The 27,887-nt window shown below is 41.4% G+C and overlaps 5 protein-coding genes across 6 annotated transcripts; 2 read left to right on the plus strand and 3 right to left on the minus strand.

The window, feature by feature from the left end:
* Positions 1-485: 485 nt before the first annotated feature.
* On the plus strand, positions 486-27,611 carry LOC145470795 (frizzled-8-like). Of its 2 annotated transcripts, none has more exons than XM_081454634.1 (3): positions 486-906; positions 25,964-26,090; positions 26,217-27,611. In XM_081454634.1, exons 1-2 carry the CDS (start codon positions 561-563, stop codon positions 25,990-25,992), a joined length of 375 nt encoding a protein of 124 aa, XP_081310760.1. In that variant the 5' UTR covers positions 486-560; the 3' UTR covers positions 25,993-26,090; positions 26,217-27,611. The 2 variants fall into 2 exon arrangements, with proteins under 2 accessions (XP_081310760.1, XP_081310759.1); XM_081454633.1 differs by lacking the exon at positions 486-906 and adding an exon at positions 24,675-25,020.
* On the minus strand, positions 6,290-8,775 carry LOC145470374 (uncharacterized). The gene is made up of 5 exons (XM_081454203.1): positions 8,580-8,775; positions 8,399-8,427; positions 7,803-7,913; positions 7,604-7,699; positions 6,290-7,304 (listed from the first exon to the last, which is right to left on the minus strand). The coding sequence occupies exons 4-5, from the start codon at positions 7,651-7,653 to the stop codon at positions 6,290-6,292; spliced, it is 1,065 nt and encodes a 354-aa protein (XP_081310329.1). The 5' UTR covers positions 7,654-7,699; positions 7,803-7,913; positions 8,399-8,427; positions 8,580-8,775.
* On the minus strand, positions 8,943-11,389 carry LOC145470793 (uncharacterized). Its single transcript, XM_081454632.1, has 3 exons — positions 11,308-11,389; positions 10,390-11,188; positions 8,943-10,290 (listed from the first exon to the last, which is right to left on the minus strand). Exons 2-3 carry the CDS (start codon positions 11,180-11,182, stop codon positions 10,022-10,024), a joined length of 1,062 nt encoding a protein of 353 aa, XP_081310758.1. The 5' UTR covers positions 11,183-11,188; positions 11,308-11,389; the 3' UTR covers positions 8,943-10,021.
* Positions 11,370-14,527, minus strand: LOC145470790 (uncharacterized). Its single transcript, XM_081454629.1, has one exon. The coding sequence runs from the start codon at positions 14,289-14,291 to the stop codon at positions 11,388-11,390; it is 2,904 nt and encodes a 967-aa protein (XP_081310755.1). The 5' UTR covers positions 14,292-14,527; the 3' UTR covers positions 11,370-11,387.
* Positions 19,648-23,960, plus strand: LOC145470792 (uncharacterized). Its single transcript, XM_081454631.1, has one exon. It carries the CDS (start codon positions 19,713-19,715, stop codon positions 21,636-21,638), a length of 1,926 nt encoding a protein of 641 aa, XP_081310757.1. The 5' UTR covers positions 19,648-19,712; the 3' UTR covers positions 21,639-23,960.
* Positions 27,612-27,887: the final 276 nt, after the last annotated feature.

The following is a 27,887-nucleotide window of genomic DNA, read 5'->3' on the forward strand; positions in this document are numbered from 1 at the left end:
GCACACTTCTGAGATGCTTTTCAACATGCGCAGTTTTACTAGCTTTGCGTGACGTGTTTAGAGAAGACGGAATACAGAATTCGTGCCAAAGCAATCCAGATCTGTTGTTTTTTCTTGTATCTCACGTCCTCAAGAAAAAATAGGCAACAAGAGGTTTTCGACACTAGCGAAAAAATAAAATATGTGTACGGCATCTTGGCACTCTCATTCCTGTATCGTCTCTAGATTCTCGCCACATTTTAACGAAGAATGATTTTGAAAACCTCGTATTTAGAACATATACACTGAACTCCTGCGGCGAACGCGCTTCAAGCCAATATCTGCCTCTTTAATGACAGACCCCGGTGGGTCTCGTAAAGCCATAAATCTACAACCAAAATTCTTTAGCTATATTTACGCAAAATATTTGCATGCTGTTCAGGCCGGACATTGTACAGGCGGCGGTTACATCAAGGTCATATTACATACGAATCTATCAATATCAGAATTTCTATTTCAAGACTGAGAAGTCCAGATCAAGGATTCGTACATTGTACACGACTGTCATTTAGTCCGGCATCATGACTGTAAACCGCATCATGCTCGTCACATTGTTGCTGTTTCTGGGCGCGTTCCACTTTGCCTCAAGCAAAAGGAGGAAATGTGAAGTGATCAAAATACCTATGTGCAAAAGTATTGACTACAACCTGACTTATATGCCGAATATGTTCAACCACGACACACAAGAGGAAGCGGCGCTTGAGGTTCATCAGTACTGGCCGCTAGTCGAAATCAAGTGTTCGCCAGACCTAAAGTTCTTTCTCTGCTCCGTGTATGCTCCAATGTGCCAGCCGAACTCTAAACACGAAGTGCTTCCATGCCGGTCTATCTGCCGACGAGCAAGAAAAGGCTGTGCGCCTTTACTGCGTAAGTATGGCTTTTCGTGGCCCGAGAAAATGAGATGCAGAAATTTTCCTAAAGACAGGGGCAACGGATTGTGCTATAATGGCATAGACAGACCTCTGTTGAATCATACTTCGATAACGGAACGACCGACGAATTCATCGTTCAGCCCGGCTTGTAAGAAAATCAATGACGGAAACCTCGCCATTACTTCAGGTGTCCTAGGCGGCTCATCAAAGCCACCGCCGGCATTTACCTTCATGTTATTGGTAGCCATTGTTGCTGTCGGACAGATACCAGTCTAAAATATTGTGTTATTGTGTTAAAAAAGTGTTACCTGATTCTAATTTAAATATGTCGAAAATTCTGCAATGATATTGGAATTAAAAGAGGAGCTAGCGGATGCAGCAATATCTCTAAGAGAGTCGGAGACATTTGGCTTTTGTGGTTTTCTTTACTTGAGTTTGCACGTAATCTTTCGGTGAAGATCTGACTGAGAGGTTACAATTATTTATCTATTGAAGGTATATTCGTGCAAGCGTTTCTATTTCTGATAAAACGTTACAGTTTGGACCTCAGGGCGAAACCGGGCTCCTCCAGGAAAAAGATGAACAAAATACGTTTTCTTGCTACATTTCTAAATTTAATTTCACCATTTGTTTCAAAAACAAATTCTTAAATCAAGCACCCTGCCCCAAAATAAGAAACAAGCCCATTGCGTGCGACCAGCTTACGAAACAAATTGTTTTGCCAAGTTGTTTCCGACAGTCGTTTTGGCACGTGATCATGCCTGCTGGGGCACTGTGCTGAGGCTACATCGTACAGGAACCAGTTTCGTGAAAGCATCTTAAGTCACAAGGGCCTCTTCAAATGCATTTCAGCCTAAGATATAAGTCTGTCAATTTGGAAAATCTAATGATAAAGCAGGCATCCGCACCAGGCACTTGAAAAATACCCGATGAAATCAGGAAGGGATCATTCTTTCACTTGATATCGTTATGGCTGTGAAACACAACGTAGTGTTTACAGTCTTGCTGTTTTTGAGTTTGTTCTACTTTGCTTCTAGCAAAGAAAAAAAATGCGAACAGATCAAGATACCCATGTGCCAAAGCATTGGCTACAACTTAACTTCTATGCCAAACATGTTCAACCACGACACACAAGAGGAAGCGGCGCTTGAGATTGGGTGTGGACAAAACCTGGGCCTAGGCCCATGGGCTAGCCCATGGGCCAGCCTATCGGCTACCCTGTGGGCTACCCTATGGGCTACCCCCGTAAATTTTTATTTTTTTTTAATTTTTATTTTTTTTAAATTTTTTTTCAGACTGTTGTTATTATTATTAATTATTAATTAATAAATTATAATAAATAATTTATGAAATGAAATACTAGGAAATCTTGCGCACGAAAAAAGCATATCTTCAGACGTGAAACGTCTCACAATGCTGAATAAGCCCAAGGTTATCGATATTAAGTTGAAACATCTTCGGATTTTCCTCGGCAATCTTCGGCAATCTTCGGAAGTCTTCAGAAAACAGTCGGAGATATACGGAAAATCGTCAAAAACCTTGTTATTAGTTGCTTGGAGATATGAAATGTATCTTGCACACTCGAAGATAATTTCATATTTCCGCACAACCATGTAATATCCTCTATATATTATCATTAATTATTATTAATATCAATAATTAATTGTTATATTGTGAAAAAATACTCGATTTTGATTGTCTAAGAGCAGTGCAATTCAGCTGTAACAAAAAGTGTAACACCAGTGCAAATTACACATCATTCTTCTGGAATACGTTTGCCTGAAAAAACATAGAGGATATTACATGGTTGTGCGGAGATATGAAATTTATCTTCGAGTGTTCAAATCGATATCTCACGAGTGAGCGCAGCGAACAAGTGGGATATCGATTTGAACACGAGAAGATAAATTTCATATCTCCAAGCAACCATGTAATATTCTGTTTATTATATAAACCTACTAATTATGTTTTTGACGATTTTCCGAAGATTTCCGAAGATTCTCAAAATGTTGCCCGAAGGTCGTACGAATATTTCCGAACATTTTCCGAACTTCTCCGAAGATATCCGAAGATTGCCGAAGATTGCCAAAGATTGCCGAGGAAGATCCGAAGATGTTTCGACTTAATATCGACTTTCTTTGGCTCATTCAGCATTGAAACAGGGCAAACTTGTCAGAAAATGTTTCGAAATCGATATCTTCACTTGTGAAAATAACATGTTATTTTCACGTGTGAAAGATGACTTTCGCGCAAAAGATTTCCTGGTATTTCACTGATGTTTATATAATAAAACGGGAAATTTCCTAACGTCAACATTGTCAATTGACAGCTGTCAAAACAAGGTATCCGCTGACCAGTATCACATGACCATATCGCGGTCTTAGCTGTGCACCTCATCCAGTTCATGTGTCTTTTTAAGCTGACTGCTGACCAAGTTACTTTTGCCATTGAATCGCGGGCTCAACATTTTTCATGTTTATATTACTAATAAGTAATCATACATACGGTTTTTTTCGTTCAATTTGAATTAATTTGCACTTGTGAGTTTTTCAAAAAGCTGCAATTGGGTGTTTACCTATACTAACGTATGTAAATACTTATTACGAATACTAATTTATTTACTCCTACCTCCTCTCTAGCTCGTCACGCAATCTTTCGTTCCCAGGGATAAGCCTATCAGTCAAAGAACTACTTAAAAGATTGCGGTATGAGCCGAAAGAACGCCTGTTCAGAAACCAAAAATTAATTAATGGCACAACGCCAAACAGTATAATTTTCTGATGGGTGATACAAAATAGCTCTGGCTGCCGAGGACAATTTGCCAGTTTTGTACGCTTTTGTTGTTATTGGATATCCTTTTGCATGTGAGAAGTGGTCTGAATCTAAAAAAAAGGCGACGTGGAGGCAGCAGCAAGTGACGGTTTTCATGTGACGTCTTTAAATCCTAAACTGCAAATTCGAAAGGTCCCTGAGCTTTCAGTTTTTTTTTGGTATTAGATGACCTAAATAGTCGTATTTGTGAAATTTGTTTCTAACATACAGCAGTCGCGGAGGGTCGTGGGTTCAAATGTCATCTTGGACTCGAATTTTTTCTAAGTTTCCTTCGATGCCATTTTATAGCTTGTTGCAGTTTGAATGTCTGATTTTTGTGCATTGACGTCACGTTTTTCTCGCGTGCTGCAGAAACCATTGCAGGTTCAAAGATTAGTCTACCACGTGCACGTAGCGGTTACTTTTGTAGTCACGCTAAGCTCCTCTCGCCCACCCGCACACACCATCGAGTGTTAGGAGACGACAACCGCCTCCCTTCCCAACCCACCCCTCCCCTCTTATCCCATCCCGTCAAGCCCCTGTTTTGATTTGGTGTCAAGTTCGCTCGTGACTCTTATCTCGCTTTATATGCATAATATCTGCTATGCTGCAAAATTTGGCGCTTTTGCAAATCTATAACGATTTGTAACACACAAGAAACTGATGCTGCTACCACCAAAGCAACACTCACCAAGAGCCAGACGCATGTAAACTCAAAAGCATATATAATGTAAAAGTCATTACATATTAATCTGATCAACTTTTCTTGTGACATTTTTAAGTAAGGTAAAGTCTACGAAACTAAAATAACTGACAAACAATTTAAAAAATAAAATGCTGACAACTGCCGACATCTGAAGAGTACCATAAACACAGCTAATAAAGTCTTTGCTGTAAAAGTTTGATTTCGTCACTTTCTAAACTGCATTGAATGCTCACTTTGCTAGGGTCGAAGTGAGGATTCCTTGCTTTTATACAATTGGCATAAACGTGGTAATGCTTATTTTCGAAAGTCTTCTTGTACTTTCCTTGGCTTTCGATCCAGACGAAATCATGCTCCTTGTGTCGGATGCAATACTGCTCATCAATTTCTCCCCGGGTGAAGTGGTCTGGCCCATCCCTGATGTTACCATTGCATCCCGCGGCACACTTTTTGATCCGAGAACTGAGTTCGATCAGTTCAAACGGAGTAGTGATCGTTGGCCGTACAGCGGGCTTTGCCGGTTTGCTGTTCTTTCGAATGGTTATGCGAAGGGGGTTGGAAGACGCTTCAGCTGTATACTGCTGGGATGTTACTTCTTCTCCCAGGGTCTTTGCATTTGTGTTCTGTTTTGCCTTACTGGAAGTCATGACGTCGGGTGACTTGTTGCGACGCTTTCGTGTGGGCTTTTTAGCGCCCGCATTCTTGTTCACCGCAAATGTTGTCAATGCAGTCAAGTTGTCTTTCTTTTCTTGATTTCTGTACCATTTGAAATACCCTGAAACGTTTTTGTTACGCACTGCTACTGCCATTGTGTGGGCACAAAGTTTTCTGGCCTTGAAGCCCAAGCAGTTGCTATCACATAGGTATCCAGAGTTAGCAACTGCTTTCACTGTGTGGGGCGTTTGCGAGGACTGACTTCTCACCAGAAAACAATTTTGCTCAAAACCCTCACGAACACCCTTTTCCTGGCAAAGCCTCTGTACTTTTTCGGTGAGCAATTTTAAATCTTTCTCCGCGAAAAAATCGGAGAGAGCGTGTAAGTCGATGGTATAATTTTTGTTGAGCTGAGTTTGGGGCGGGGCAGGGCGGTGGCTGTAGACTTTCTTGAAATTTACTGGATCGACCACAACCTTTAAATTGCTGGAGGCGAGATCGCGAGTACCAGGTTGTTCGTCAAAGAAATTAGAATTGTCTTTGACGGAGTTTTGATATTCGGGCCTTAAGATATACGGACTAGAAAGCCCCAGCAAAGTCCGCTGAACATCACGGCGCTGTTTCTCAATAAGCCCTTTCAAATCGTCAACGAAAGTGGCCATGTCAGTGGCTACGAAGTCCTGCCAACGTTTAACAAACGCGTTTGCAGATTCCGGGATGTTGTTTGTCTGCACTTCGTCTCCAAACCCAGCATTGCTTGATGCTTTGGCGCTGACATGATTCCATATTTCGTCTGCCTTATATCGCCTGAAATACTTTGAAAAACAAGGCTCATCAGGTGATTCTGAAAATTCCTGTTCGTCCCATTTCTTAGTTAAAACATCCAACGTTGAGTTGTATTCTTCATAAGAACTGGCAAAAACCAAGCCACCACTGCCAAAAATATCATTTATGATATCATTCGTGAATGATTGTGACAATCGCAGTTTGCGACATTTGTCCTCGATGTTTCTTTGAGCGTGAACTTTACACAACAATGACACCGAACTTGGGAAAACTTGGGCTAGAGCTTGTCGCAGCGCTTCTTCTGAATCAGTGCAATAACCCTTTAGGCTGACTTGCAAGCCAGGTACTTGAGCGGAGAGCTTTTGAAACAAGGTCAGGTACGTAGATTTATCTTTTAACATACACAACATTACAGGGCCAAGCATCACTGGGCAGGTTGGTGGATTACTGCGTTTCGTAAATAGAGTTGTGTTCGATATGTTGTGACCAAAACAAAAAAAGGTCCGAGTTTAAAAGTGACATCTACGTACAACATAGACGTGTGTCCGTCAACCTCGTTACAGCAGAAGTTTACAATGTCTTCAACCTGTTCATCGCTAAACAAAATAACTTTGGGCGATTCATTGTCAAGGCTGTAACACCTAACAAATTTTTTTTCTTCCGTTTTCATTTTCTCAGTGATCGCCAAAATGGGATCAGCAATACGTCCTCTAGCGTCCTTTGATTTCAGATATTTTGCCTGTCTTTCATTTCTTGGTAAAGCTCCGATGGAATTACAGTTTTCAAGGTCTCCAACTTCGGTTTCGACCTCGTGGACAGCTCTCTTTAGGCCTTTGCCTTTTTCCTTCGCAGATTTTTCTAGACGGTTGCGTGTACTCTTATAAGTTCTTAAATAGGGGATACTGCACGATTTCTCGTTGCCGTGTTGCTTGACCTTTACCTCATGCTCAGGTGCACCAACGAATTCGTATTTGACGAAAACAATGTTGTGATGTTTCCCATCTGGATGGGTCACATCAACGATTGTTTTGTGCAGACTTCTGTCACTAGCATTGACAAATGGCCGGCGGCACACTAATAAGGCATCGGAGTTGTCTCCAACTTTAACCACTTTCTCCACTTTTCCTGTCTTATCGCATCTTGTGTCGTACCACTTTTTTTTGGTCTTGGTTTGAACCCAAGAGCCAAGATCGTCCGACAGCAAGTCTTCACCGTGTTCGAGCGCATCAAGATTAATCAAAAATCGGACGTTGTGCTTAATTCCAACGGGATTTGAGGTTGCAATATATTCCTTGTAATATTGCTCAGCGTTAAGCAAAAGCGGAACAACTGAATCATTAGACCCAGTCTTGTCGAGGAGACTGTTTGGTAAACTCGGTAGCGATTTTCTGCCCAAGTAAAATCTGACATTCTCTGATTTAGAGACTTCACTTTTAATGCTGTGGAGTGAAACAAAAAAGAAAAAATGAATGGTGTATATTGAGTATACTTTTTCAGTATTAATCTACTATTAATATACATCCAGAAATTTCTCGAATCTGATTGGCTTAGAGAAATGCAGTCTTTAGTAAATTCAATGCAGAAATGAGGAAATTCAGTGCAAAAAACAAACGCGGCATCCTGATTGGTTAATAAACAAAGGCAGCCACAGGGGGCCAATCAAACTCTATAGTCTGACACTGATAGAAAACAGTTATCAAAGCTACTGAGCTCGTCGTCTAGTAAAAAAAATGTTTACCTGTTTTCTTCAACGTCAACATTTTCTTCCGATTGGCCACTTTCCGACATCTGCAGCTGACCTTTGGGTAGATTTTTATCTGTAACAGTTTCTGTACTAAAAAGGAAAAGGGCAATAAATAAATATAACAGCTACAATCGAGGTAGGCAATGACCTATGAATGACTTTTTCTGATGGTTTTATCAGTCAATGAACTCACAGCTTTTCCGCGTCAGATCCCTCTTCAGTATCATCTTCATCTGCATCTACGATCACATTGCCCTTGGGTGTGGCCTCTCCCTGTCTCTCCTTGTATTTACGCTGTTTGGAACTGCAGATAAATTGAAATTTTTATAACACTCTCTTCAGTTAATTTCCATTACACATTTTGAAATCCCACACATTTCAACTCGTAATTCAATTTCGTGGATGATAAAAGCAAATTCATATTAACCCACGGGACGTACAAGCGGGGATGCTATCTGGCCATGGGGATGCTACCCCCCCCCCTGAAGTTTTTCGAAGTTTTGAAATAGGATTAAAGACTGGCGCATCCAAGATGGCAGCTGTAATGACGTCATGTGGCGTCATATGACGTCAAAACCAACAAAAAATTACGTCCCAATAGACGTGCTACTGTGCCCTAAAAGAGGTAAAACCTTATGAAAACCCTATGAGCGGGGGGGGGGGGCCCTCCACTCTCCTCCTGTACGACGTGGGAGTATGGATTTGCTTGTACGTCCGAGGGTTAATGTCTGAAGCCACTGACATGAAAGTAATTTAAATAGATGAGACCTTAGTTTCTATAAAACTTACATCGATGCAGCGTCAGAAGAGCCTTGTCCCTAAGAGGTAAAAGATAAAATAAATATAAATGGGATAATTCTTACGAAGAGCACAATCGTTCAGTAATTTTATAACATCCATGTTATGGTCACTAGATAGCAGTCGAAACAAGGTATCATCAAACTGGCGTCACTCAAACTCCAAAGGCTACCTTAATTTTGCTAGGACCTCCTCTTGAACTCTCCTTGCGTCTCACTCTGCTTTCTGTGTAAGCTGAGATCCGGCTCAGATTTATCGCATGCTGAAAATGGATACAATTATAGCATGGTTATACTGACAATTCGGCTAATCAACATACAAACGGAATACCATGTTGGAGTTCTAGCAGTTGCACTCTTATAAGGCGTTTCCATACTGTGCTCTCTAAGTTTCTGTGAATTATTTTGACGGATAACTCGAGTACGGAATAACGTACAGACCTGACGCTTGGACAAGTTGTTTATATATTCATTTTCTACAACCTGTAATAGTTGACTTAATAGTTTTAGATTTATTTTTTTCTCGGCGTGACGTTGGCGTGACAGTGAAACCCACCTATTGGCATGATGCATCTTAGCCTTAGCCTTAGGAATCGATAGAGAACAGGAACTGTGATTTGCCAGTCCAAGAGTACACTTAATTCATCAAATGAACCATTCCAAAACAAACGGACACGCACACAAAAGCCCCTGGATTAGTCAGGGAGCATATGTAATCCCATGGGATTTTTATGGTGAAAGCAAACCACCTACCCAGATGTTTTAAGGGGACCCTAAGGAACACAAAAACTGTTGTCGGCAATTTTGTAACCTGCACCGGCGGCTGCTCTGGGGGGTCTATTTTTAGACCCATATGGCTCAACATGGAATCGAGGCTCGAACATAAAATGGCGTGTAAATACAATTAACTACAATAAATTTCCACAAAATTACCAGGAATCTTTAATATAGTCTATCTAATACACATTCATAGACTTAAGTAGTAAATACTGATCACGTGATCAACACTGCACGAAAGCGAGGCTGGTCGTTTGTTGTCTTCAAATAAGCATTAAAAGCATATTTCTTTTTCTCGAGTTGTTGAGAAAAATGACTACAACAAGTGAACTACATGATATTTTTTGTTCACGTGAATTAAACTACATTTGAATAGGTTTTGTTCACGTAAGACGACATGAAAGTGAGGCTGAGCTCCTCGGCACTTGTTAGGCCTGTTCTAAGCGTCGAGCCAACGTCGTGCTGAACCAAATTCCTTTCCGAAAATTAGGGCTTTCGGTGCGAAGAAGAAATACAACTAGATGAAAACAGAACTAACCAAATTGGCGTTTAGAACCACTGCCGTGCTAGCGTCGCGCTATCATAAAACCAAATGGAATTAGGTTCGGCACGACTTTGGCTCGACGTTTAGACCAGGCCTTATATCAGCTATTCGATATGTTAGCGATAATTAAGGTTGCTCCGAGGGCGTAATGTTAACCATAGCAGGTTTACAGGTATATATAATTATTACTACCCAGAACCTAGTCAGGCTTTTGGCGATAATAACTGCTTTAAAAATAACACAACTGAGCCCATAATGCATTGCAGTCTACAGAACATAGATGTCAGGTAAGAATCATTCATCATCCTCGTCTTCCTTGTTGTCATCGTCCTGCTCATCCGATGTTTCATCATCACAGCTATCATTCTCAATCATATCGACATTGTCACACGCTTCCCCTGTCTCGTCATTGCTGCAGCTGCATAGATCTGTGCAAGTGAAACCCGCCCTTCGACAGCTGCACCTGTTGTTTCTGCATTTGTCCTTCCCACAGCCACACTTGACAAGATAAAGAACAGCGTCGGGTGCCGGCTGCAGTTTCGTCATCACCGGCATCCATTTGTCTGAAATATAAAAGAATAAGGCAATGCATTAAAGTCATCTCGATCTGCAGTGTCGAACTTGAGAGTCTATTACTATATCAACTGTTAATTTATAATAACCTTTGTCCTTTTTCCATCCATAGTTCTCTGGTGATGGAAGGTCTGGATTAGGGACTTTGTCATTGGCCCAGATGATGGCTTGGTAATGCGCTCGCTTAATGGCCTCTCGGAGAGCAGCTTGTGTAGGCGGTAGTCGTTCTGACTCGGCCTGTTTTCTTCGAAAGAGGAGCCACCTTAGATCTTTCAGGCTGGATATCTTAGTCTTGGGCAGGTAAAGTTGGCACACTAGCTTCTCTATTGCATAGAACATGCCCACTGTGGGAACGACGGTAGAGCCGAGATCTGCAAGTGCAGTGACACATTCTTCATCAGCTTCAAGAAACGCTTTCCAGCATTCCAGCTTTCCTTTAAATGCAAAGTTTCCAGTGACATCAGCTCCGCTCCAGGCATGAAAGCCAGGTAGTGCTGCCGTTCTAGCTGCTCCTAAAGCGCGGACAATTGGACAAAGCTGGATAGTTCGGTGGCGCTGTCCTCTTCCAGTGACGAATGAAGTGTCCGCACATAGCTCCGGGTAACGTCTAAGGGCTAGTACAAACACGTCAGTGTCCGGTGAAAAGATCTTGATACTCGTAGCTCCTGATGTGGTGGCATCTACTGCATGTAGCAGTATTTTGGTATCTGCCTCCTCTTGGTCGCTATCGAGGTACGCCATATCCTTGTGTGTTGCCCTACACTTACTGCTCCATGCAACCACCACGTGCAAACCATTCTGACGCCCCTTCTCTAGAGTCTTGCTGGCAAGATATTGCGTCAGTTCATCCTTGGTGCTGACATGTGCCAAAAGTCTCTTCATCGGTACCTGCATAAGAAAGGGTGTACTAGTTTTAGTGTCTTTACCTCTATATCTGGCCCTATTCTTCTTGCAGTACATTATATATAGGATCATTGCTTTTGTATGAAAAACCGTTAATAGTATACCTTGGAAATCTGAGTGGTGTCAGTAATCTTGTAGCTGATAGGTTCCAAGCATCCCTGACGAAATTCGCGAGTTGCGGTCTTTAAAGACAATGGTACATCATACCTAAAAGCAGAATAACGTGCCCACTAATGTAAGTAATTATATCTAATATAAACACAAAGGTTACAAGGTAAATATCAGCGGGAGTGACAAACCTGTCGAAAATAAGACGAATTTCATCTGCCTCCTTGTACTTGTCGAAGATCGTCACAGTGAAATGATTGGCCAGATCCGAGCAGGTCTTGATCCAATCCGGTTTTTCCAGTGCTTGTACTTCGGCCATACCATCTACAATGGAAACCTTGATCTGCACATCTGCATTAGCGAACTGGTCAGTGGGTTCAGCCTGCGCAACTGATCTGTCACTTGGCAGCTTCTCTAGAATACTCATCAAGGCGCTCTTTGCGGAACAGTGCAGCATATTGCCATCGGCGGCAAACATTGATCGTGGAACTACCGAGAACTCGTACGCTCCCACTGCCTCTTTGATGTCTATCTCTGGACGGGACTTGCAGATTACCATCATCCGCGCGAAGAGACATCGATCTTCCTTTAGCTCGATGATCTTATCCTTTGTAGCCACCCTAACTGTTTTCCCAGTAGTCTTCCACGTTAGGAGCTTGCGCTTCTTCATCACGTCCCAGATGCTCTTCTCGGCTGTCTGTATCCGTTCCTTAACGAATGTTCCGAACAGCTTGTTACCAATGACGCTTTGATCGCAGAGATCTTTCTTCACTTTCTCGGGCATGCGCACTTTCGTCACTAGGTTGAACAGATCAGGGCCTTCTACTGTGAAAGGGTTGGTGAACCGTTGAATACTAGTGGTCAGCTGCTGGACGTTCCTTTCTTCACGTAACCTGACAGCAGTGGTGAGGTTGTGATGGCTAGTCTGTGTCTTAGAAGAAGTACCTGCCATCAGCTTGGCTTGATCTGCCAGTCTTGCTAACTCAGGTGCAATCAAAAAATACTTTGTGCGTGCAGTAGGGTTCAGCGTGATGCCAATCAATCCACCTGAGACTTTCATTGATCTGTTGACGTGTTCAAGCGCGTTGTCAGCGCCAACGGCACAGAATGCTACGTTCGCGTTCTTGTTCACCACCCAGTTGCCATTCTGGAACTCATGGTAGATTTCAGGATCGGTCTCCTTTATTATCTCCATCTCTGCCAAGTAAACAGGAATCATACGAGCGTAGTTTAACATGTCATGCGCAAAGAAGTACTTCACAAACAACTTTAGGGCTTGTAGATGAAGATCCCAGTCTCCAGTCCGCACGGCTCTGATGAACGTCATCATCTCCAAAACCATTGCCATGTACCCTCGGGTGAACTTGAACAGTGGACTATCCTCATGGTCTGCATCAAACTGCTCCATCTTTGCAGCAAGCTCTGTTGAATTGATGGTCTGTGCCAGTTCTTCGTGCTTTGCTGTAATATCTTGGTTTTCGCCTTTTTTACACGCATCGCTTAACTGGTTAGCCGACTTCTCCACAATCGTGCGTACAGCTGGGTGTCTCACGAAGAAGGCTTCCTGGTAGAGGCTGAATAGAGCTTGTAATGTAACCATGTGCGCTGCCTCTCCTCTCTTTACGTGGCTCCCACCGAGAATCTGCTTCACAGTGGAAGGCCCATAGAGATCCGACTCTACCCAGCACATGTCCAGCCCGCTGTTCTCGATGAATGCACCGATTGTGCGAAGTTGGGCCATCACGATGTGTAGCTCACCAGGACGAAGTATTATATGCCCAAGATCTTGACGGGTCATCTGTAACTTCTTTGCCGGTTGATACAGTCCCATATCAAGCGATATCACAGTCCTCCTGTTCTGCCCTACAACCGCCGTGTTAATATTCTGTGCTTGCATCAGAATGGTAAGCAGAGTCTGCCACTCGTGTGCTGGTGCAGCGATCAGGGGAGGGGTGCCAACTCGTGTCAACGGCATGGAACTACTCATAGTGGAGTTATAGCCAGACCATACTGGGATGTTGGTACTAGGGGGCTGATTGTCTTCAACTTCTCCATTGGTGATCGTTCTGGTCATACTGCGTCCGAGAAGCCATGTGAAATCTTGCTTTTTGATGTACAATGGAAGTTGGTCTTCGGTACACAATCCAAACTGGGGGAAGGTGGGACCAACAGGCCTTCCGGGTGGTGCAGGGCATTCTAGCAAGGTTGTCACAGATTCAGGAAGCTCTCTGATTGAGCGACGACACTGATCTCCGGGGTCCACGGTCAGCTCTGGTGCTACATCGCCTGCTTCCTGCCTTTGGTAGATTGCCATCGCTGTGCCGTGGAAGGTATTCTTGCCATCAGGAGTGTCCTCAGCGAAATCCACATTATCGACTGCAAAAAAGACGTGCCCACCCAAAACTACATCAGGGGGTATATATAGACCATCATTCAGCTCCATGCGCTTTAGAACGCTAGCTTCGATTTGGGCCTCTACTCTCAGGATCCTGTTGTAGTCCACTGACATTCCGAATCCATGAAGCATGGTTATGAGCTGCTTGCTTCTCACGGCCTGGTCTACAGCTATCCCAACAGCTAACTGCAGCGGCATCTCCGACGAGGATCTTACAACATCCGACTTCTTGTTTTTGACCTGCCTCTCAGTCAAACACATTGATACAGTGGTCTGGGATAGAGCCATTGCACGATTGTACACTTCGTCACATTTCTTTCCAGCAGAAAGCTCATGTTTTGGGCCTTGTATAATAATAATGGCAGTGCGAAGGGACTCACCAGCAGAAAAGGTACTGATATTATGCAGGCTCTTACGGTAACCGGGTGGGCCATCGCAGAAAAAACAGACATTCTTATTGTAGAGAGACGTTTTCGAACGGGTTAGTTGAGGAATTTCTACTGATGAATCTGGTCGTGATTTTCGCCTGGACTCATTGGGGCCTTCGAGCTGCCTCTCATACCTTTCTCTTGCTCGTCTAAGCATCCCAGTATGTACTGCATCTTTATAACATGATCTATGCCATGATGCCCGCCCATCCTCGAGCTCTTGGACAGAAGCAAACCTCAACTTACTCCACGCTTCTGTGTACTCAAGATTACCGTACTTACTCCATTCCTCGATCGATACCAGAACTTTTTCGTGAGCTTCGGGCTTTTCAACTAGATTTTCGTTTTTTTTTCTTTGACAAATTATACATAAGTGTAAATCCAACCCTTTGGCCTCAGTTTCGTTTGTTTTTTAACCAGAATCCGTTTCCATATCTTATTAAACACCAAAAAAACATGCCGCTCTAGATGGACTGTAAATCCAACATGGCGGACCTCTAAAATGATGAAAATGACCGCTGACCAAAATCATTGTTTTTTCCTGATTTCAGTGAGCTATTGATTTGAATACAATCCCCTTAATAAATTTAACTCTGATCAATTTTCAGTAGCAAAATATATGCCTTCATGCCTTTGATGCTTATTTGAAAACAACAAACGACCAGCCTCGCTTTCGTGCAGTGTTGATCATGTGATCAGTATTTACTACTTAAGTCTATGGATATGTATTAGATAAACTAAATTAAATATGTCTGGTAATTTTGTGGAAATTTATTGTAGTTAATTGTATTTCCACGCCATTTTATATTCGAGCCTCGATTCCATGTTGAGCCATATAGGTCTAAAAATAGACTCCCCATAGCAGCCGCCGGTGCAGGTTACAAAATTGCCGACAACATTTTTTGTGTTCCTCAGGTTTCCCTTAACACATTTAGGTAGGTGGTTTGCTTTCACCATAAAAATCCCACGGAAATTTATTTTAAGACATATGCTCTCTGACTAGATGTGCATGGACTGTAAAAGGGTTACGTCATAAAACCAACCTGTTCATCACTGTCAGATTCCCCACTTGATATTAAAATGCAATTCTCTTCATGCGCAGGAGCAACTTTGGAGTTTTTATTTTTACTCTTGCTCTTCACTTCCTTTCCTTTTCTTTTTTTAGCTGGTGAGGCATCGATGCAGATTGTGACAGGAGAAAGAGGCTGAAATAAATAAGTCATAAGTTTTAGTGCTTGTGGTATTTATTGTCACCCGTGCCTTTGTCGTTTTACCCTATGAAAACCGTAACATCAAAGAATTGAAGCCAGACGAGAGCATTAAATCTCTTTGACACTTCCTTGAATTTTGAGAACACTTTACTTTCTTTTTTTGATATTGAGTAGAAGGCTTCCATACTTCAGAAATAGATTGCTTATGAAGGTTAACGGCAGCTTACATCTTTGATATTCGACATCCATGTCATTACTAGAGGATAATACATAGTTGCGCGGAGATATCGGATTTGAACACGAGAAGATAAATTCCATGTCTCAAAGCAACCATGTAATGCTCTGTTTATTATATAAACCTACTTTAACCTACTTTGGCTATCTAGACGACTGTTTATCTGTACTGAAGAAACAGGCATTTGCACAAGCACTATTCCTAATACTTTAACTTCTAAAATGGCTAAATATCACGAGATAAGAATATGGTTTTTTGACGAACGCGTTCGCAGCTTTATGTCACGCACCGCCACAACTCTGAAGTTAAAACTGCGCTGGTTTCCAGATGAAGCAGGCTACTCAGCTGAAAAGGTGTACACAAATATCAATTTACCCTCTCTCATGGCTAATGGGGATAAAAACATTATTGGCTCATTAATTTTGGGTTTAAGATAACGATGACGTCACGTGCAAGCCAAGAATTTTCGGGATCCGGGATTTTACCAACATACATTGCGTGATTAAAGAGAACGCAAAATATCTTGACGGGATTTGGGATTTGACTGCGCTCCGAGGAGTGGAATAAACTAAAATTTCGGGACTGTTAGCCTTCCGTCAAGAATTCAGGAAGTCGTCACAACGTAAATAATAAATAATAATAATAAATAATTAACTTATATTGCGCAATTATCAATTAAAAAATTTTCAATTGCGCATTACAATATAAAGCTAAAAATTTACAATTTACAATTCACAATTAAAAAGCTTTAGAAAATAAAAAGGTCTTGATGGCTTTCTTGAAGCCTTGTACTGATGCCATGTTTCTTATTTCACTTGGAAGATCGTTCCATAATTTAGGGGCGGCCACATGAAAAGAGCGATCCCCAAGCGTAGCGAGCGATTTACATGGGCTATAATTAAGGCGTAAACCATTGTTGGAACGCAGGTAATGTCTTCCAGCAGATTCTCTAACGGAAATAAGTTCACTTATGTAGGCTGGAGCAAGACCATGTACAGCTTTAAAAGTAATCAACAAAATGGACGTTCAAGCAGCGAACGCAAATCAACCGGGCGAGCACGTGGAGTCTATTTCAGAAGATACAATGTAAGACGCGGTAAAAACTGTTCCTGCAAATTTCAATTGTACTCTTGCATCTTACCGAGGTATGAAATTTACTACTTTTTCTGCACACGTAAGTTCAAAATTCTAAGAAACGAGATTTGGAAAAAGCCATTTAAAAACGCGGGATGCAGGAATTTCGTAAAAAAGGAGCGGGCCCCAGTAGCTCACCGACAAAACAGGGAATATGCGAAAAAAAAATCAACAACGTGCAGAGAAAGAGAAAGAGCAGCGCTTACAAATAAGCGAAGCAAGATAAAACAAAACAAAACACTTATAACCATAAAGGCAGTTTACAAGTTAAGCTTCACTATCTAAATTACCCCGACCTGCTCCCGTACTGGCCTCGTAGCTCAGTCGGGGTCAAGTTTTTTTTTTCGTTCCGTGGGAACCCTCCCAAAACTCCTTTTAGAGGGTAGTAACCCCAGGGGCTTTGGCGTATCGGCAGTATTACCGACTACCGGCACCATAAAACTCACCAACACCATTTAATTGCTATAAGTTAACCTTCTCTATCGCCGAATCATACAGCAATGTCGTAAACGTAACATGTCAACTGGGTTTAATCCTGATTTGTTTGTCTGTTTGTTTTGATTATTTTTTTTGAGAGAGATTTTTTCGTGAAATTTGCCGCTCCCATTTTTGCGGAATTAGGTTTCTGCGAAGAAAAGGCGCGTGTAAATTCAGAAATGATTTGTTCGACTAAAGTTTTTTCCAGGAAACACTGGAATGGTTTTGATGACACAATTAAATCACGTTTCTTGCATTTTTGACATATTTAGATGTAAAGAAGCAATTGAAGTTCTAATTGAGTATTTGATCTCTTTACTAACGGATGGAAAAATTCTACTTAATCGTAGCGCGCTAATGTATCCGAAACCATTATTAAATATAGAAATAAACTAAAAATTGATATAATCGATTATAACTGATGCATATCGCGGGATATCGAAACAGATTGGACACGCTGGGCCGGCCGGCATGAGCGGACACGATGGTTTTCTAAAACAAATGATTTCACGAACCCATAAAGGAAAGAATCATTCGGAAGTTTGATTTTGCTATTCAAAAATAAAGGGATAAGTTGCGCGATAACAAACAAAACATTTTCTGAGAAATGGCTAATAGAACTGACCTTTCCACGTGGACAGTTTCCAAATCCTGGTGTAGGCTTCGTCAACTTCAAGCTCTCGCCAGAGTCACTCTGATCACTCGTTCCACCAGACTGAAAGTAGAAAAAAGTGTTGACGAAGTGGGTCACTAGATAATTTTTCGTGGAAGACTTTTGTAGTAACAAATAAAATCAAATGGTAACAAACTTATGTACCTGGCAAGACTGGAGTAAAGCAATTGCTGTGGCCTCTGCATCCCCTTCTTTTTGGTACTCGGACCATTTCTCACTTGGAGAAGGGCATCCCCTGACAATACTAGCGTACGAAAGAGACGATTTGTCTTCGGATGAAGAATCCATTTTCCAAAATTATAAAAAACTTTGCAAGTAAAGTCTATCCGAAGCGAAGCTTTGTGTTAGTCACGTTGTGTGCTATTATGTTACATAAGCAATCGGAATAACATGGTGTCAACTGAAACTGTCTTGTTTCCTTAGGAAATTTTGAAAAAAAGCAGAACACTGCCTGTCAGTTGCTCATTCATTAAGAGACTTATGCTGTGTTTACGCTTGAGCATTTTATCGAGGTATTGGAGTTAACTTACATAGGTAAATATTTTGTGCGTGTGAACGCCAACTAATTCCACGGAAAACGCCGCCCGAGAAAATAGAAAGTTAACAAATTATTTAGTACTATTTAACCCTCAGGCATGGTTAAGGTCAGTAACCAAGGTTGAGATGACAGACATACCCGCTTGCGGTCGCATAGTATTTCACATCCCGTGGTGACCAGATTGCGTCAGTCTCATTCGATCACGTTTTCATTGTTTCCACGTTTTTTACCTAACTATCAATCTGGTCTCCTTCTTTGCCAAATCCGGACCAACCACTAGGACAATGTAATCAACGAAATTTCTTGGTTAAAGGGATTTAAACCAGAATTGGTTTCTTGGTTTAACTTGCCATGTTTTTGCATGTCCAGCGCGCATTGTCTTTTAAAGAGAAATTGGGCTCGACTTCTTGAGGTGTTGCAAAAGCAAGAGCCGCTGAAATCTTGAGACCTGAGTTTGCAGCTCAAAAACAATAAAATAAAACGTGAGGACTACAACAGCTTTTCTTTTTCTTTGGCCGCAATTCAATTTGATGGTTATCGTGATCGATGACAGATCGGCTATTTAAGCCAGTATAAACACAGTACTAATGTACTATCTTTAACATCTTACAGCTGTACTTCCACTACAAAGGACTTAAATCAACTTCTCTACAATAAATACGAGGTTCGTTGAGGCTACCAAGGCAAACACTCGATAGTTCATTGATAAGTTGGGACCCCGGAAAAAAAACCCTGCTGTTGGTTCAAGCTTTCCTTATGCAGTAATTAATGATAATATATAGAGGACTATAGAGGATATTACATGGTTGTGCAGAAATATGAAATTATCTTCGAGTGTGCAAGATACATTTCATATCTCCAAGCCAATAACAAAGTTTTTGACGATTTTCCGTACATCTCCGACTGTTTTCCGAAGATTTCCGAAGATTTTCAAAATGTTGTCCAATCATTTTCCGAACTTTTCCAAACTTTTCCGAAGACTTCCGAAGTTTGCCGAAGATTGCCGAGGAAAATCCGAAGATGTTTCGACTTAATATCGATAACCTTGAATTATTTATTATAATTTATTAATTAATAATTAATAATAATAACAACAGTCTGAAAAAAAATTTTAAAAAAATAAAAATTAAAAAAAAATAAAAATTTACGGGGGTAGCCCATAGGGTAGCCCACAGGGTAGCCCATAGGCTGGCCCATGGGCTAACCCATGGGCCTAGGCCCAGGTTTTGTCCACACCCATTGAGATTCATCAATTCTGGCCTCTAGTCGAGATCAAGTGTTCGCCAGACCTAAAGTTCTTTCTCTGCTCCATGTATGCTCCCATTTGCCAGCCGAACATTAACACAAACGTTCCTCCATGCCGGTCAATTTGCACACGGGCAAGAAAAGGCTGCGCACCTTTCATGGGGCAATATGGCTTATCATGGCCCCAGCGAATGAGATGTAAAAACTTTCCAGAAGGCGTTGGTGACGGGTGGTGCCTGGGTGGAGCCGGCGACATTGCAGTTAATCATACGTTAACAGCCCGACCGGAATTGACCAAAACGAAAACAGCTAGCAAAAAGAAATGCGAAAATATCAAAATACCTATGTGTCAAAATATTGGCTACAACTTAACTTCGATGCCGAACATATTCAACCACGACACAAAAGCAGAAGCAGCACTTGAGCTTCATCAATTCTGGCCACTGGTAGAGATCAAATGCTCGCCTGACCTAAGGCTCTTTCTTTGCTCTGTGTATGCTCCCATGTGCCGGGCGAACTTTAAAGAAGAAGTGCCGCCATGCCGGTCGGTCTGTGAACGGGCAAGAAAAGGCTGCGCGTTTCTTATGCGTAAGTATGGCTTTTCGTGGCCCGAGAGGATGAGATGTGAGAAGTTTCCAAAAGAAGTTGGTGACGGATTGTGCCTGAATGGAGTCGAAAACGTTGAAGCAAATGATACCGCAACAGCTCGTACCACAACAGCTCAGACCAAAACGGCTCGTATGACAACAGCTGGACCGAAGGGGTTAAATACAACAAGTACAACTAGCAAGAAGAAATGTGAACAAATAAAAGTACCTATGTGCCAAAATATTGGCTACAACTTAACTTCTATGCCGAACATGTTTAACCACGGCACACAAGAGGAAGCAGCACTTGAGATTCATCAATTTTGGCCGCTAGTTGAGATCAAGTGTTCGCCTGACCTGAGGCTCTTTCTCTGCTCTCTCTATGCTCCCATGTGCCAGTCAAACTTCAAAGACGAAGTGCCGCCCTGCCGGTCGATTTGTGAACAGGCAAGAAAAGGCTGCGCGCCTCTTATACGTCAGTATGGCTTTTCGTGGCACGAGCGAATGAAATGTGAAAACTTTCCTAAAATGGGTGACAGGTTGTGCCTGAGTGGAAACAGCGGTACAGCTAATCATGCGAAAACAGCTCCACCGACGGAATTAATTACAACAAACACAAATAGCAAGAAGAAATGTGAACAAATAAAAATACCCATGTGCCAAAATATTGGCTACAACTTAACTTCTATGCCGAACATGTTTAACCATGATACACAAGAGGAAGCAGCACTTGAGATTCATCAATTCTGGCCACTAGTTGAGATCAAGTGTTCGCCTGACCTAAAGTTCTTTCTCTGCTCCCTGTATGCTCCCATGTGCCAGCCGAACTTCAACGACGAAGTGCCCCCATGCTGGTCAGTCTGTGATCGAGCAAGACAAGGCTGCTCGCACGTTATGTTCAAGTATGGCTTTTCGTGGCCAGAGCGAATGAAATGCGAACACTTTCCTAAAGTTGGGGGAGACAAGTTGTGCATGGATACGCAAACTGCTTGGCCGAAGGGGTTAACTACAAAACAAACAAGTAACGGGAAGAAATGTGAAAAGATAAGGATACCCATGTGCCAAAATATTGGCTACAATCTAACTCACATGCCAAACATGCTTTATCACGACACACAAGAGGAAGCAGCACTTGAAGTTAATCATTTCTGGCCGCTTGTCAATCAAAAGTGTTCACCTGACCTCAAGTATTTCCTCTGCTCCGTGTATGCCCCCATGTGCCAGCCGAACATTACAAGGAGAGTCCCACCATGCCGCTCACTTTGCAAAAGCGCAAGAAAAGGTTGTCTGCCTCTTGTGCGGCTGTTTGGCCTTTCGTGGCCCGAGCGAATCAGGTGCAGGTATTTTCCAAAACGTGGTAGCGGACAATTATGCATAGGCAGTGAAGGAATTCCAGCTAATTAGACGACGAAAATAAGACATTGAGAGGTTCCCTACACTGACTGAGGTGATGCATGAAACAAATTCTCTGCTAAGATAAACATAATATTTTTAGTTTGTGTATTTTCGTTAACTCGCAGTAAGAAAATGTCACTTTTTACGTCGCTAGCAGTAAAGCAAGCAGGCATTAAGTGAGTTGTCTGCTAGTATCGTGCATATGTCATGGCCTGTGATCCAACAGTCACTATATATTTTTACGATAACTGCAGAAATTCTCGCGCGCTCATTGGCTAATTTTTCATTGTCAATAAGCGGACAGACGCATGAGTTTATAATTTATGCCATGCCTCAATAAGCGAGAGCGGACAATTTGACAATTTGTTATCGCAAAAAACAAATTGACATTAATTTTTAATGCATCTGTCCTGTTACTGATCATGAATTTCGTCATAACATTGTAGTCTACGGATCCACTCGGCTAACACTTCTTAGATTGATCCACAGCTACTTTGACAATGTCAGCAGTGAAAAGCTTTTACTTTATTAGGGAAGCTTTTCCATTGTGTCACTTTACAGACAATTTCCGATTGTAAACGTCTTAAATTTCTACTGCAGATTTTTTCTGTCTAGGTTCCAGACCCCCATTGATACAGTATAAATAGCTTTCCAAAATATTTTAACGGTTATACTTTTAAAAATGTATGTTGTTGTTGTTGTTGTTGTTGTTTATAGTGGTCAATTCGCTTGGCTACACCTAGCTAGTTCACAGGCATGCCACTTTAAATGAAAGATACAAATATATCAACTAAACGTAATAGGCTTAAAAATCCCAACCGGCGGGAAGCAGACCAGTTGGCTGGCCATAAAGTTCATAAAATGCATCTTTTTAAAATGTTTATCACCGCTGTTTCTTTTATATTTTCAATCAAGCTACGATGACCGAAGACCAAGAGTTTATATACTTTGACAATGTTATGAAGAAATTCATGATCAGTAACAGAACAGACGTGTAAAAACTGACGTCAATTTGTTAAATCCATCAATTAGACGATAAAACAGCTTCTCCTCTCTATCATAGAATATCAGAACTAAGAAAATAGAATGTCCTTAATTTGATGAAATTCCCTTTGACTAGTACACATTTAGAGGTCGTAAGATATTCGACAATTTATAGTTTGATAGCCAGCTCTATATGCTTTAATTTGATGTAGGGGTTTAAGTATCTACAGTTTAAACCGGACGCGCTACATTGCTTGGACGTGAGGCACCTCTGAAAGCATACGGTAACCTTAAAATTTCCCGACCCCTCCCCTCTCAACGAGTCGACCAACTGGAAGAACGGGATAAACAACCCCAAGAAATGAACAAACACAAAAGATTGCAGGCTTATCAGTTCCCTCCCTTCTCCTCCCCTCGACCCTTCTCCGTACACTCCCCACTCTCCCCTCCTAACACGTTGACGATATCTTTGTCCTGGATGAATCGTCGGCAGTAAACCTCGAGTGAATTATTTACCTGCCCGGTCTCAGACCTGCGGATTAAGTAAGACACGATGCCCGGTTATTCATTTTATTCGAGGTTAAATTAACCTTCGATCAGGCTTCTTTTTTTACCCCTTTCCCCGTTCACTGAAAAAAACCCTCCCCATTGCAGACTAAAGGAGCTCAGTCATGGTATTTTGAGTTATTTTGGCCACATACAAAATTACCTTTAAATGGTAGGAAACCTGAAAAGAACAGTTTAATAAGAAAGAAAAACGCCAAAGAGATAATGATAAACCATAAAGGAACAAGGATGACTAAGGACCGAGAAAATTAACACGGATTACAAACGACGAATTTGAAAAATTGAGGCTAAACTTTTCAATATGCGCAAACCCTGACGTAGCTCTTTTAAGTTTAAACACCAACAGAAGGTGGAAAAAAAACAAAAAGGAAAAAAGTCTTTTAGATACAATGCTCCAAAGATAAGGAACATTTTAACAGAAAAACTACGGTCGGCAAGAAACAAAAACTTTTGCAAGACAATTAAGAAATGGGCACTTTGGTAACTAACCAGTTTTGGCTAGTACGTTATGTAAATGGCTCTTACAACACTTTTTCTGTTTCAAATGGATTTTTCACTCTTTTAACAGTTAAGATGATTTGTATTTGTCGTTGTTTTTTGATGATGCCTAGCATCTTCCTTTCCTTAGTTTAATATGTATTTTTGCACAAAAATTAACTGTTCTTTTAAACGCTTAAGACACTTAAAAAGTTGGTACTTCAGTGGTTAAAGAAGGTGATATGCATGTTATGTTATAATCAATGAAGATAAGAATGGAAAAGATTAAAAGAACTACAAACAAGGAGCTTAATGAAGAATTTGTGCCTCATCCTGAAGCTAGAACCTTTATTTTGAAGCTGGAGCTTATATATTGGATCACCCATATTCTTCTGAAAGCAAAGCTTTTCCGAATGTAGCGATATCAAAGAACTCCTGGGGATTGAAAGCACCTTGCACACTTCTGAGATGCTTTTCAACATGCGCAGTTTTACCAGCTTTGCGTGACGTTTTTAGAGAAGACAGAATAAAGAATTCGTGCCAAAGCAATCCAGATCTGTTGTTTTTTCCTGTATCTCACGTCCTCACGAAAAAAATAGGCAACAAGAGGTTTTCGACACTAGCGAAAAAATAAAATATGTGTACGGCATCTTGGCACTCTCATTCCTGTATCGTCTCTAGATTCTCGCCACATTTAAACGAAGAATGATTTTGAAAACCTCGTATTTAGAACATATACACTGAACTCCTGCGACGAACGCGCTTCAAGCCAATATCTGCCTCTTTTAATGACAGACCCCGGTGGGTCTCGTAAAGCCATAAATCTACAACCAAAATTCTTTAGCTATATTTACGCAAAATATTTGCATGCTGTTCAGGCCGGACATTGTACAGGCGGCGGTTACATCAAGGTCATATTACATATGAATCTATCAATATCAGAATTTCTATTTCAAGACTGAGAAGTCCAGATCAAGGATTCGTACATTGTACACGACTGTCATTTAGTCCGGCATCATGACTGTAAACCGCATCATGTTCTTGACATTGTTGCTGTTTCTGGGCGCGTTCCACTTTGCCTCAAGCAAAAGGAGGAAATGTGAAGTGATCAAAATACCTATGTGCAAAAGTATTGGCTACAACCTGACTTATATACCGAATATGTTCAACCACGACACACAAGAGGAAGCGGCGCTTGAGGTTCATCAGTACTGGCCGCTAGTCGAAATCAAGTGTTCGCCAGACCTAAAGTTCTTTCTCTGCTCCGTGTATGCTCCAATGTGCCAGCCGAACTCTAAACACGAAGTGCTTCCATGCCGGTCTATCTGCCGACGAGCAAGAAAAGACTGTGCGCCTTTACTGCGTAAGTATGGCTTTTCGTTGCCCGAGAAAATGAGATGCAGAAATTTTCCTAAAGACAGGGGCAACGGATTGTGCTATAATGGCATAGACAGACCTCTGTTGAATCATACTTCGATAACGGAACGACCGACGAATTCATCGTTCAGCCCGGCTTGTAAGAAAATCAATGACGGAAACCTCGCCATTACTTCAGGTGTCCTAGGCGGCTCATCAAAGCCACCGCTGGCATTTACCTTCATGTTATTGGTAGCCATTGTTGCTGTCGGACAGATACCAGTCTAAAAAATTGTGTTCCTTTTTTTTCAGCAAATCGACCGGTATTCGTTTTCATTAGAACTTCATGTATAATTTTATCATTATGCAAATAAATTAGGCTCGTATTTTCTTCGTGTTTAAATTACCAGAGTCGCTGGGACCAAGCTATTAAAGTAGTGACTCATTTAGATCAAAATTAAGTTTCTCCAAGGCTTACAACGCACTTTTTTCTCGGGATACCTTAGCTGGTTGATTTTTTGAGCACTTCCAAAGAAAATGCGGTAAATCGGCAAAACGTTTACACTCCAATCGGACTCTTGTAGTTAATCGGATTCTCATTGTAACGTTTGTAATATCAGTCTTGGAGGTAAAATTTCTCTCATCCGTTCTCTTTCTGTTTTTGATTTCATGTGCTTTGATAAAGGACAAAAAACCAAAGGAGCTGTGATTTTCTAATCCTTGAATTTAATTCACAGTTAATTTCTAAAGGAACCTTCGTAAAGTCAAGACTATACATAAGCAATTGCTCAATCGCTTTAACCGAGCTGAATGAGACTGAGAGACCTAACATAACCGGTCAGAGAACCGGCCAAGAACGCTTTTTAGTATTTTTAAAAAGTACAGAAATTGTTTGTTCCGTAACATCGTAATGGTAAATTTCTAAATCTAAATTTTAATTCTTTCAACAGGCAAGTCACGCCATTTCATCTCAGAGTGAACACCAAGTACGCGCTAACGGAAATAACCGCTTTGTTCTAAGGCGCCTAATGATCGATCAAGGGCGTAGGTATGAATAAACCTGGCAAATATTGCAATGTCATAGTTACATACGCGCGTTTTTGCGTTTTGCTCGCGCGAGGTCAAAAATTAAGTTAAAAGGAGGAAGTTGGTTTTTCAAAAAACAATACAGTGGAACCTCCGGTTGCGACCACCTCTCGTAAGCGACCACCTCTCCTCAGTGACCAGTTTTCCAAAATACCGAAAGTTTCCCAGCCAAATCACTATATTTGGAACCTCTTGTAAGCGACCACCTCTCGTAAGCGACCGCGACCACTTTTAGAGCTAAAAGTTTGAAATTTTCTTTTGTTTTTTACTTTCCTGCGTTTTGACTCACAAGATTACGGCGCTGAACAAGCAATCCCACCCGCTCCTTGCGAAAATCACAAAAAGCAAAGCAAACAGCATGCGGGCAAAAGAGTCCGTGGAAAGCGCACGATCTCGAGATTTTCACAGAACCGCCCAATGGGAACTATAACTTGAAAACAAAAACCACATTGTTTAAGGTCACCTACCATTCCGTTTCGAATGCACAAACTCCGCAGAAAAGAAAATAAAAGTTACCAAGAGAAACAAACGCTTCCAGTGAATCATTTCTCCCCAAACATTCGCCTGACATCTGCAAAGCGTGAACTGCCTTATACTTAAAATAACAGTGATGGCATGGATTAGATATGATGAGTAATAAAATGCTTTGGTTCAGGTTCCCTTATTGACTGATTTGATTTCAACGCCGCCGGACAGGATAACCATCAAAAGAAAATGCTACAATGATGAAGAATTCTCTGAAACAGGTAGATCTTAAAACGATACAATTAGCATTCTTACAAAAGGAATCACTCCGTGTTACTCGACATACCGATTCTTTCTCATTCTTGCTGGGTAATTGTTTTGAAGCTTTCTGTTAGAAACCGGGTACGTTTTTATCCGTTATTCAACTGGAATATTTTTTGGCGGCCTAAATTGTACTGGAGCGTTAAGTTTTATATACGATGTCGCACCATTTGTATGTGCCTTAGGTGAAATTTTTCATCCATGAAAAATTAGGAGTGTATTTGAGAGATGAATGAATTCAAGTGCTTTCTTTGATTTCTGGCTGTAGCCTTTTTTCGTCTATTTCCCTTTTCATGGAAACACCGACTTTACTCTTTTTCTATCTGCGCAATGCAAAACACAAGTGTTCCGCATTTTAAAGTTAATTTTGCGAAAAAAGGTGCGACGTTTCCCGTATAGATTTGCTAATTCTCCACCTGCGCTAAAACATTAAAAACGTGATATTTTGGACCCAAACGTGAAGCTCTCACTAGGGGAGAACATTTGCTCTGTGAATTGTGTAATGTGTCATTTGGCAGGGACGATCAAGCCTTAGGGAAACCTTGCAGCTGTCGCTGGCGAGCAGATTCACTTTCAACTATTTAAAAGAAAACACCTTGTAAGAAAGCGTATCATGCCCAGTGTTAAATGATGTACCTCTTCAACTCTTTAGTATAAATCTGCTAGCGCTCTATCACGAATGTGGTTCTCGTATTGGCTAACCTACTGGCTATCTATTGTGTTGTTTTAATAAGACATTTCAGTCTTTAATAAGACATTTCTATCCTGTGACTGTGACAAGCTGACCGAACGTGTGAAGAACTCTTTGAACTCTGTTGACTGGTACTTCTTAAACAAAGCCTTGAAGAACAATGTTGACAAGAACATCTCTAAAGTCATCTCCACGCATCGAAAGAAACTAAAAAACCTCACAAAGAACGCCGAACTACCCTTCTCACCGAGCGAAACTGTAAATAATCTCTCTTCTTGCAAACTGACTGACGATGAACTTGAACTACTAAA

Source organism: Orbicella franksi, chromosome 15 (assembly GCF_964199315.1).
Source record: "Orbicella franksi chromosome 15, jaOrbFran1.1, whole genome shotgun sequence".
Taxonomy (NCBI): domain Eukaryota; kingdom Metazoa; phylum Cnidaria; class Anthozoa; order Scleractinia; family Merulinidae; genus Orbicella; species Orbicella franksi.

Excerpts from the sequence above, each read along its gene's own strand:
- LOC145470795 (XM_081454634.1), top strand. The coding sequence starts at position 561 with ATGACTGTAAACCGCATCATGCTCGTCACATTGTTGCTGTTTCTGGGC. Across the intron at positions 907-25,963 it reads AGGCTGTGCGCCTTTACTGC|GCAAGTCACGCCATTTCATC; the intron begins GTAAGTATGGCT and ends TTCTTTCAACAG.
- LOC145470374 (XM_081454203.1), bottom strand. The coding sequence starts at position 7,653 with ATGTCGGAAAGTGGCCAATCGGAAGAAAATGTTGACGTTGAAGAAAAC. Across the intron at positions 7,305-7,603 it reads GTTGACGTTGAAGAAAACAG|CATTAAAAGTGAAGTCTCTA; the intron begins GTAAACATTTTT and ends TTCACTCCACAG.
- LOC145470793 (XM_081454632.1), bottom strand. The coding sequence starts at position 11,182 with ATGAAGAGACTTTTGGCACATGTCAGCACCAAGGATGAACTGACGCAA. Across the intron at positions 10,291-10,389 it reads TGGATGGAAAAAGGACAAAG|ACAAATGGATGCCGGTGATG; the intron begins GTTATTATAAAT and ends TTTATATTTCAG.
- LOC145470790 (XM_081454629.1), bottom strand. The coding sequence starts at position 14,291 with ATGCTTAGACGAGCAAGAGAAAGGTATGAGAGGCAGCTCGAAGGCCCC.
- LOC145470792 (XM_081454631.1), top strand. The coding sequence starts at position 19,713 with ATGTATGCTCCCATTTGCCAGCCGAACATTAACACAAACGTTCCTCCA.